Source organism: Haliaeetus leucocephalus, unplaced genomic scaffold (assembly GCF_000737465.1).
Source record: "Haliaeetus leucocephalus isolate CR32 unplaced genomic scaffold, Haliaeetus_leucocephalus-4.0 Scaffold964, whole genome shotgun sequence".
Lineage (NCBI taxonomy): Eukaryota > Metazoa > Chordata > Aves > Accipitriformes > Accipitridae > Haliaeetus > Haliaeetus leucocephalus.
Genome location: NW_010973400.1, coordinates 2793860 through 2803985, shown reverse-complemented (window position 1 = coordinate 2803985; position 10126 = coordinate 2793860). Strand labels below are relative to the sequence as shown.

The following is a 10126-nucleotide window of genomic DNA, read 5'->3' as shown; positions in this document are numbered from 1 at the left end:
CTCTCCTAACAGTCTTCCTGGGAAGATTTCTCCATCAATTTGATGATGGTATGTACTGGCTTTTTTTGCCACTGTTACCTTTCCTTTAGTATACTCTATAGCCCTCTGGGAGTCCTTGTTAGATAAAAGGCTGAATTTTATACCTGAAGATATCTGTCTCTGACCTAGATGGTCTTTGCTTTGAAAAGCAGAGACATCCCAGCTGGTTCAATGTGAGTAGCAATGTTTTTTTCCATTATCTCACCTATAGTAACGAAGGGAGAATTGTCTCTATCCTGCTGCTACGAAGGTGTGCGTCACTTCAGGTTGCAGATTCCTTTTAATCTTGATCTCTGCCATATTTTTCCCTTTTGTTTCCTGTTTTACTACCAACCCTCACAGATAACTTACATTGTTGTTCATTTCCACAGGAACCAGAATTCTTCCTCAGATTTACTTGTCTGGAAGTTCTCTGCTTGCCCTGTGGAAGAAACATGCCATGATGCAACTTGATACAAACTGGGAATCATCTCAACAGTCATACTTAAAATGATACCACAGGCACCTATCCCAAACCTCACGAGTACTGTGGACTCCACCTTGAGGGCATGCAAGTGCAGTAGCATGAAGGACAACAAAAGAGTCCTTCTGCGCTCCCCTAGATCCTCCTGTCCCTCATGGGCACACATCCTCTACACACAATCACACCCATTCTTATTGCAACTACTGTTATAACTTACATTGGACACTTAGATTGGGAAAGCCATTTTCATTGCCAGAGACCACCTTTCCCACAAAAGTGTTTCCAAGCATAGTCATGAAGCCTTTGCATAACATCCACGTCTACAGTTATAAGCTGAACCAAGCAAGGGTCTGGACACAAGCACTGCAACTCCTCTGGTTACAATTACCTGTTTGACTAGTCCTTGGCACACTTTTGACCCAGGCCACCTGGCACCCAGACAATTCCTGAGCATGGCTTGGGAGTCAGCAGGGACTTTGGCCATTCCCAACAGGCAGGAAGGAATCCTGCTTTGGAATTTGATAGCATGAACGTGGCCAGATGATGTGTGCTAAGAGACCCACCAGTGTTTCAGAAGTTCTTGATAGCCATAGTGAAGACGCAGTGGCATGGGCTAAGAACTGAATAAATAACCCTGGACCCAGGGCAGACTGGTACTGTCTGCCAGTGCCACAGCGTCTTGTCCATCTTGCTACCTAGGCAAGCCTGATTAGAGCTGCCCAGGTATGACAGTGCATCCTGCAGTCCCACCTCCAGACTCCAGCACAGCTCCAGCCCAGGCTGCTACCTGCAGTGCCCCCACCTATTTACAGTGGTTAGCAGGATAGACCGTTCCTACAGGGGTGTTCAGCATAGACTGCGCTCATGTTTGAGCTGGTGAAGTCAATGAAAAACATTTTACTGTCTTCCCTTGTTCAGGGTCAGGACTGTCTTCTCCTGTGAGAGTGAACCAACAACACATCTCCCTAAGTCCCTCCCATCCTCATGTCTTTGATCATGGATGGATTTGAACAATTCTAGATTGCAGGGATGCAATTTCACTAAAGCGTAACACTTTGTAATGTTCTCCTTATTAAAGGACAGGTCTAATGGAATGCAGAGCTGAAGAACATGTGAGCAACATACAGTGAGCAAATCTCTTTCCAGCATAACTCGGACAGATGAGCTTTCGCCTCAGGCTTACCATTGCCTAGGGGCACCAGGTATTTCCCTTGTTTTTGTACAGACAGCATATTACACAAAAAAAAACCCCTGGCTCACAGATCACAAACTGTTAAGAAATCAAAAGGAATCAGAGGAAATGCCTTCTTGCTGAATGGCTAAAATTAATCCCAAGCATAATTTCACTGGCATCAGTGCAAATTCAACAATGGACTAGGTCTGCCATTTGCAAGAACAGGTTTATGTTTTCCTTTCACCTGTGCTTAAAAATACATTTTCTTTTCCTGTTTTTTAATCTCTTCTATTTGAAAGGACTGTTTCAAGAGTAACTGTATGCTTCCACATGCATTTAAGCACTCCGTACAATAATATCACCAGTTATTTTTTTTACAATTGTCTCAAGAGATTATGCAGTGACAAAGTCCAGGTGTGCTGGGCATTGCAGACAGTCCTGGACTATGTCATCTAAAACAGTCTAAGGAACTTACAATGGCATTGAAGTTCAAGTCATTCAAACTTTTGCACTCTGTAGCCACAACAGTAGCATTAGGGAACTCCAGTTAACTTACTTCTAGGGCAAGAGACACTTCCCACTGCAGAAAGCTCATACTGAAGTTTTACGGCATTCATTGTCTCTGGGCACCTTGCCCGAAGACAGATTGCTGATACCTAATGCAGTAACGTTACTTACTGGACCAGCTACAAAGAACACAGAGGAAGGAAGAAGACTATACAGTGGCTTACAAGAGATTTGCCTATGTCTGAGTTCACCAGGCTAGGCACTGTCTGGACTGACAGCAGTGTTACGTGCAGAGCTGTGTGAGTATGCCAATTGTTAGCTTAGCTGTTGCAAGCAACGGGGAACTGCATAAGACTAGCATAAAAGGTGGCATTTCTATACACAAGTAACATGCCTCAGAAACACCTCAGCTGAGGTAAAAATGGACTAGAGCCCAGCCAGCTTCCAACCCCTTTTCGATTTTTGCCCTTTGTGATTGACAAGCCAGCATCACCCTCCCAGCCTTCCCCTACCCGCCACTCTGGTGCTTGTTCTCTGCCCTGTTCTGCAGTTATCCCCTGGGTGCTATTTTATGCACAGCCCTTCCTTAGTCATTCTCAACCTGAGATGCTCTTGCCCATGGAGAATCTTTTCTATTTATTACTACACTGTTGATAATTTCTTGCTTCACTTGCTAACCCCATCTTGGACATACATAACTAGTCAAACCACCTTCTCCTTTCCTGCTGTGACAGGTAAAATAATTTCTTTTCAGCTCACTGAATCGACCCCAACACAGCACACCAGCTAGCCTTCACATAACCCTCCCTTTGCAAAATGTACCTTCTGACATTAAAGGAAAAGCAGCTCTGTTCATTAAAAGGAGTCCCCGTCCTAAGTGCTGATTTGAGGCAGTTTGGTTTTGCACCAAAAGAAGATAGCCACAAATGGTGTTATGAATACCTAGGAGAGTTGAGGACTTCTTCAGCTCGTTTAGGAAGCAGTGTCCATAGCTGCTGCTGCTTCCGTGGAGGAGGAGGCAGAGACACAAAGCTTGTAAAGCCCAGTTCTCAGGGGAAAGCCCTGGCTGTGAATCCAGGGGAAGCTAAGTGAGACATAAAATGAAGCGGCATTTTCTCTCTCCCACCTATCTTCATGCAATATTACTGCACGCAGTTGAACCAGTGTAGTGGAAAATAATGTTATGATTTCTAAAGGGATTTTGCAAAACAAAGGACATTGAATCACATTTTCTTCTCAGTTTAGTACTGTTCACACAGTAATGAAGAGCAGAAGTTGGCTGGCTTTGTTTAAAATGAGAAGCTGTGACTTTGAGCAATTTGATCATAAATTTTTGTCTTGCTTTTTCTCCTGCATGAGCAGGTTGTGATAGTAGGTATAATTTACTATGACAAACCACTAGCATTAATGCATTAATCAAGAAAAACAAATGGTCCCCCTTTGAAATCTCCTGCCCACCTAGAGAGAGTAATGGGGTTATAAATGGAGAAAGAACAAATATTGACTCTATGAAATGTAAAGGTACCTGGGAGTTCACCCATCAGTCTTTAGATTACACTTGCCTTTCAAGATGAATGGGATTTCTTTCATAATCCATTTTGATTATTTTTTTTAAGCATCTCAGGAAACAGGATGGGGACATTGAACCCAGTGCTCTCTTTAGGTTTTCAAGATGTTCCAGACTGTTTCTGAAGGACAGTATCTCTGATTTCTGGGATGAGGTAGATGCTCTCAACCCAAGAGTTGTCTTTCAGTTTGACATAAGTACTGAAGGAGCTGCCTGGACTGGGCAATGAGTTATTTGTTTGATGGTGTTTCTGGTGCAGCTTTCTGCAAGATGGCTCCAGGGACTCACCCTCCATCACTTACACTGTGGAAACTTGGGGACACAGACACCTCTTGGCATCTGGACCCATACAGGACTCAAGAGGACCAAAGAATTTACTGCCTAAGGGAAAGGCCTCTGGCATCAATCACTGAACTTAATCTTACTTTGTCACACACTTTTCATCCCCCTCCAAACTCATAATGTCTTGCTCATTTAACCTCTGAAGCAATGCTATACCTGTCTTCTACACCAACTGTTGGAGTCTACTTTAGATTTATTTCAACATTGGCTTCCACATTAGATTCAACTCCTCTTAAAAATGTCTTACTGAATCTGAAAATTAGGAGAATCGAGTGTTCCATGAATGCTGAGATAGGTCACTGTTGCTGTCCCTTCTGCAACCTTTAAGGATGCCAGGCATCCCACAGGGAACTCAGTACTGAGTGGGGGCACAACCAAGAGCCAAAACCTCAAGAGAAGCTGCAAAGCCAGTCACATCTTAAATTCTCGATGATCTGAAAACACCACAGATTCCAAGAGGAATTTAAAAACACTTCTGACTCTGAACACAGGGCCAGTGTCTAGCGAGGCACTGGCATAGCTGCCAAGAGACCAGCTCATATTTCATATATCACCTGCACCCTGATAGAAATCATTGGCACCTGTTTTTTTTCCTTCTCCCATAAAGGTTATACAATAACAATTTATCCTTCAGGGCTGGAATGCCAAAAACGGAAAAGGAAACGGAAGAAAATAGGTGTGCATGAACACACTGGTGATGTGCCATGGAAGCTATGCCCATTGCCAGATGCCCTCCAGGAGCCTCGGGCTCAGGGGAGCAGATGTGATCACTTCTCCAGAAACTGCACGCGAAGGGGAGAACATGCAGTTGGTCTGGCAGGGTTAACCACGCGTGGCTCCAACAGGATGTATGCTCCAAAACGACCAAGGCCTGGGGGTGTTTTGACAGAATGAGCTGAAGATTTTCCAGTCCATCGCTTTTCCAAGTTCAGTGTTAGGATGCTGTGTCTGAAGAACAGTTCTCCCTCTCCCCTTCGCTTGCTCTACAGTTAGGTAAAAAAATGCAATTGTGGATGCTTGATGGCTACCTTAACGAACAGCTGTTCAAGCCAGAAGGGTCTGGCATCTTAGGTTATTTTAAGCAACATTTGGGGATATCTCCAATTATTAAGTTTCAGCAAGGTCAACTCACCTTAAGCTAACCAACAACTCAAGTCTCATTAAAGGGAAGCTTCCAGAAAGACTAGAGCTGCCATCATATTGTTTAAATAGTCTAATAAAATCCACTATACTCAAACCTTTCTAGAATAGTTTACAGTGCTGTTTTGTTACCTGGATAAACAGGACACAGAGGAATCCAGGCACTGCCTTGTGCCCACACTGACATGGTTTTGCAGGAGAGCCTGGAGGACTCAGATACTCCTGGACTGTGTGACATACATGACCCTGCAGTCCGAAGGGAGCTATGTTTTCTCCACCAGCCACTGGTAAGGCTACAGCAACTGTGAATAACTTGACAGTTACTCTGTAGAGGGCAGGATTTATTTAGCTAGGACAAAAGCAGACTCTGGGCTGCTTTTCTCAGGAAGATGTCACCATGCAGTGGAGCTACGCCACACCACGGAGTCTGTCCTCGTCCTTCCAGTTAGCTTCCTTGGGTCTCCATTTCTGTACTGGAAAAGCAGCTCAGGAGAGCCTCAGAAGTGCAGATATCAGCCCAGCATCGCCTAGCAATAAGGGCATAGTGAATGCTTGAAGGGATTCACTCTTTAACCTTTCTTCCTCACACTCTGACATTTGGGTGATGCCTCTGTGAGCAGGGATCACTTCCAGGCTCTTTACCTGACGTTATGACCGTAGAAATCAATTAAACACAGATGAACGGACAGGAGAAGCATTTGTGCCACACTGTTGCATAAATGTCAGGGGAAGGAGCTTCACTCTTGAGGTAACAGATGCCAAAGTAAGGTTTTAAAAATGAATTATCAGAAGCAATGTTTCCACTTTCAAATCCAACTGAAACCAAACGGTACCAAGTCCTGAGGTCTGTATTGAGCCAGTGCTCATTCCCGTTTCTGAAGGAGATGACCACAGGTGTTTTCTGCACACCCAGAGAGGATGAGGTGGGGAAGGCCCTTCAGGATCCAGCCCCATTTCTTTTGGAATCTGGGGACATCTGACTGCCTCTTCAATAGAATAGAATAGAATAGAATAGAATATTTCAGTTGGAAGGGACCTACAATGATCATCGAGTCCAACTGCCTGACCACTTCAGGGCTGACCAAAAGTTAAAGCATGTTATTAAGGGCATTGTCCAAATGCCTCTTAAACACTGACAGGCTTGGGCCATCGACCACCTCTCTAGGAAGCCTGTTCCAGTGCTTGACCACCCTCTCAGTAAAGAAAGGCTTCCTAATGTTCAGTCTGAATCTCCCCTGGTGCAGCTTTGAAGGTTTAGGTCTTCTCAACCTCAAATGCACAACGGACCACATCTCCAGAGCAGCTCAGCCCCTTGTAGACATCTCTTTCTGTCTAGAGACATAATAACAATAACAGCAGGTGTTACCACCTTTTGCTGTGTTTCTTCTAAGTTCCCTTGGGCAACATGCAAATTCACTCCCTTCTTCACACCCTCTGACACTCCACAGACAGCTGTGTTGGGGCTGCTGCAACATGGCCTCAGGTGTTTAGAAGAAATCTCTGATTTCAGACTGCAACACATCCTGTTTCAGAAGCCGATATGGACAGCCCTCATCCTGGTGCTGCAGAAATTGATGCACGTATCTATGCTGGGACCGAAGCACCACATCCCTGGCCTCATGGGGACACAAATGGGTTAAATCCTGACAGCATGTGTTAGATGCAGGTAGGCAGGCCGGCAGGGCTGCTTGAGCCAGGAAGCAGCCTGCCCATGTTCACACCACTCAGAGTAAGAGCCCTGCCCCAATGCTTGTAACAAGTTTTGGGGGTTTCTTAATTCACACTCAGAGTCATATAAATCCAGAAGTGTCCAAGACCTCAAGTAGCTGTCTCTGAACTTTTTCTGAGCCAACACTGGTCCAGCCTGTCGGGCATCTCCACATCAGAAACATATAACCCTTCCCTATCTGGCCAAAAGCAGCATGGGGTCTGAGAGCGTCAGTTCTTCGGGTTTTCATGCTTAAAATAAAGTTGAGCTAAAGCACAGAAAACAGAAATTAAAATGGCTCAGAGTCACAAAGAACGGGGGGAGCAAAACACAAGGAAGGTCTCCTTCATCCCAGGGTAATCCCTAAACATCGGCCTTTTTTCCTCTAATGAATAGAACCATCATTCAGTAAATTCTTTAGCAAGGAAGCGTTTTTCTACCGAAGTCCAAGAGGTATCAGTTATACTGGTGACCTGAGAGTGAAAATACGTTGCCTTTATTGATACATCTGCAAGGACACAAACATCATGGGAGGAAGACAGTTCACTGAAACACCCATGCCAAAAGAGCTTTGGTTTTGAAACAGGCTGGAGGTGGAAGCATGTCCAGCTGGATAACTGAGTGAACCCGACCTCTTAATGCAATGTTGTGGCCAAAAGGCCTACCTCGGTACTGCATATAAACACAGCTGAAGACTGTGAGGTATTGTATCTCCGTATTTGACATGACTGTGAGCACTACTGAACTGCCATGTTCAGTTTTTAAACAAACAGTTCAAGAAGGATATTGAAATACTGGAAGAGACTTCGAAGACAGTAACATGAAGGACGATATTTAATCAAAGACCTTGGCCACATCCTACTTCCATAGAAGAGAGGGGATCAGGCTAAGCATTATTTTCTACCTGTCTGGATTTTCTTCCCAAGGAAACTCAGATGATCAGACAGGGGATTGCAGTGCATTTTGGTGGGAACAAAAAAGAGCTGCAGGGCACAGCATCCCTAGATCGAGTCATAGCTGCCTAGTCATTGTGAAAACACACCTACAGGGTGCTCCACGGGACATCCTTGCTCCTCCAGGGTAGATTCAGCTAAAACTTCTTATCAAAAAGGACTTAAAGAGTGACTTGACCATGACTACCTGAGAGGAAGACACACACTTATTAACAGGGGGCCATAATTCAAGCTGGGCAAGCAGTCACAAATAAATTTTGTATAGTAGCAGTAAGGAACCACAGGTAACCTTCCCAGGGACCTGATAGGAGGGACTAGAAATATGCTCTACTCAAACAGAATTAATTCAGAGAAGTCCCAAAGTCTGTTTAATCTTTGCCAGATTGCCTGAGAACATTGCTGCGTTTAATCTATGAATCTCACCCTACTCCTAGAAGCCTTTAACAGAAGTGAACTTATGTTATTGCAAAGTGATCCATATTTTCACAGATATTTTTATATAGGTAAGAAAAGTAGGAAGGCAGCTGTTCCTCTCCTATATCTGAACCTGCTCAGCAAAGAAACTGAAGGCAAGTCCCTTGTACCAGTATTTCAAACTTGAGAAAGCTGCCCTGAAAAGACAGCCAAGAACAGGACCCACACACACAAGTAAGATGCTTACACAGCACAAGTTATCGGAATTATTCTCTGTTCCTCATCCCCCTGAGATATATTATTCTGCCTCTTTAACAGTGCTTAGGCAGTGCTAAGAACTTGAAAAAAAATCTTGCAAAGAGATCTTTGCTTCAAGGGGTGTGCTCGGTGCTGGTGGAGTTTTTTTTGTATTTTAAGGGTCAGAGTGCCCTCTTCTGTCCCATCCATGTCCTGATTATTAACTCACATCTGTGTTAGATCAGCAGATTATTGAGAAATACTGTGACTTGTCTTCTGCACACCCCATCATCTTCTGAACAACAGTTAAGAAACCAAACAGCTGATCACAAACTAGAAAATAACTCTCATTATTGCGGAGGTTCAGGCTACAAAGTCAGCTGCCACCAATAAAAGGGGCTGGGAGAACATCACAGGCAACATGATTCATCTAATTAGTTGATGGGGTCAGACATATTTTGAAATGAACCTCTGCAAAGTTTAAACAGTGGGGTATTATTTATAGGTCCACGCTCTGCATTAAAACTTTGCCTCTCTCCTGCCTGAGTAGCCACTAATTGTATCCAGACTGTAGTTGACACCTGAGGAAATCTGACTGAAACAAACATATTAAAAGTAGCTCAGTAATACCAAAGTATATAATAACTTCTGAACTAATCACGGTGAAAACTCTGGGACTGCAGTTTATCTGAATTACGGATAGACCTAACAACAGCCCAGAAAAGACTATTAGCTGAGCCTTTCTATCATGAAAACACAGAGGAAACACAGAGTTTCTGGAAACCATAGTCACGCAAACCACTTTCACACAGCAAAGCCAGCACTAATAAACTGTGGAGGGGCCCCCTCGATATCCCAAGGAGCTTTTACGAGCGTTCCCACCCTGTACTCCCACCGCCGGGCCCAGTGACACCCGGGGAGCCCCAGTTTGGCAACCCACCGCCACGGCCCCTGCCCCTCTCCCCTTCCAGGTCAGCTCTAGGGCCGGGGCTGCTCTCTGCTCCTCCTTTTGGGTCCCTCTCCCCCACCCGGCATCTCCCTGAGGGTCTGGGGGTGACAGGAGCCATTTTGTCTCCTCACACCCTCGGAGGGACGCTTGGCTCCCACCCCCCACCCTGTGAGGAGGCAGCAGACTGCCATGGGCCAGGGGCCCGTCCACTGCGGCAGAGACCAGCCACGGACCCTCCACCAGGGCAGGCCAGGGTCCTTCCCTCACGTCTGAACCGGGCAGCCCCCCGAGGAACCGAGTCGGGCCTCGTCCCTCCTCCCTGCAGGCACGGGAAGGCAGGGCCGCCGGCCACCGCTCCGCTTCGCCCTTGGCGCTGGTTTGTCCCGCTGCGCTGACCGTAGCGGCGCTGCGCGCGCGCGCCGGCAGGCCGGAAGCGGCCGCAGTCGCCATGGCAGCCGCCTGCGGGAGGCTGTTGCCGCGGAGTGCCGCCGCGGGGCTGGCGGGGCTCGCCGCCGCCCGGCCAGCCTTGCCCGGCAGTAAGGATCGCCCGTACCCCTTATCTCCTGCCTGCCCGGCGCCCTCCTCCTGCCCGCGGCCGGGGAGCGGCTGGGGGGGGGGCGGGCCCGCGCCCCC

At 46.3% G+C, this 10126-nt stretch overlaps 1 protein-coding gene across 1 annotated transcript in view; it reads left to right on the top strand.

The window, feature by feature from the left end:
• The first annotated feature begins 9941 nt into the window (after window positions 1-9941).
• The window catches only part of MRPL19 (mitochondrial ribosomal protein L19), a 3773-nt gene continuing 3588 nt past the window's right edge, over window positions 9942-10126 (top strand). The window contains exon 1 of the mRNA XM_010584306.1: window positions 9942-10029. Coding sequence (XP_010582608.1) covers window positions 9942-10029 — 88 coding nt within the window. The remainder of the gene's footprint in view (window positions 10030-10126) is intronic.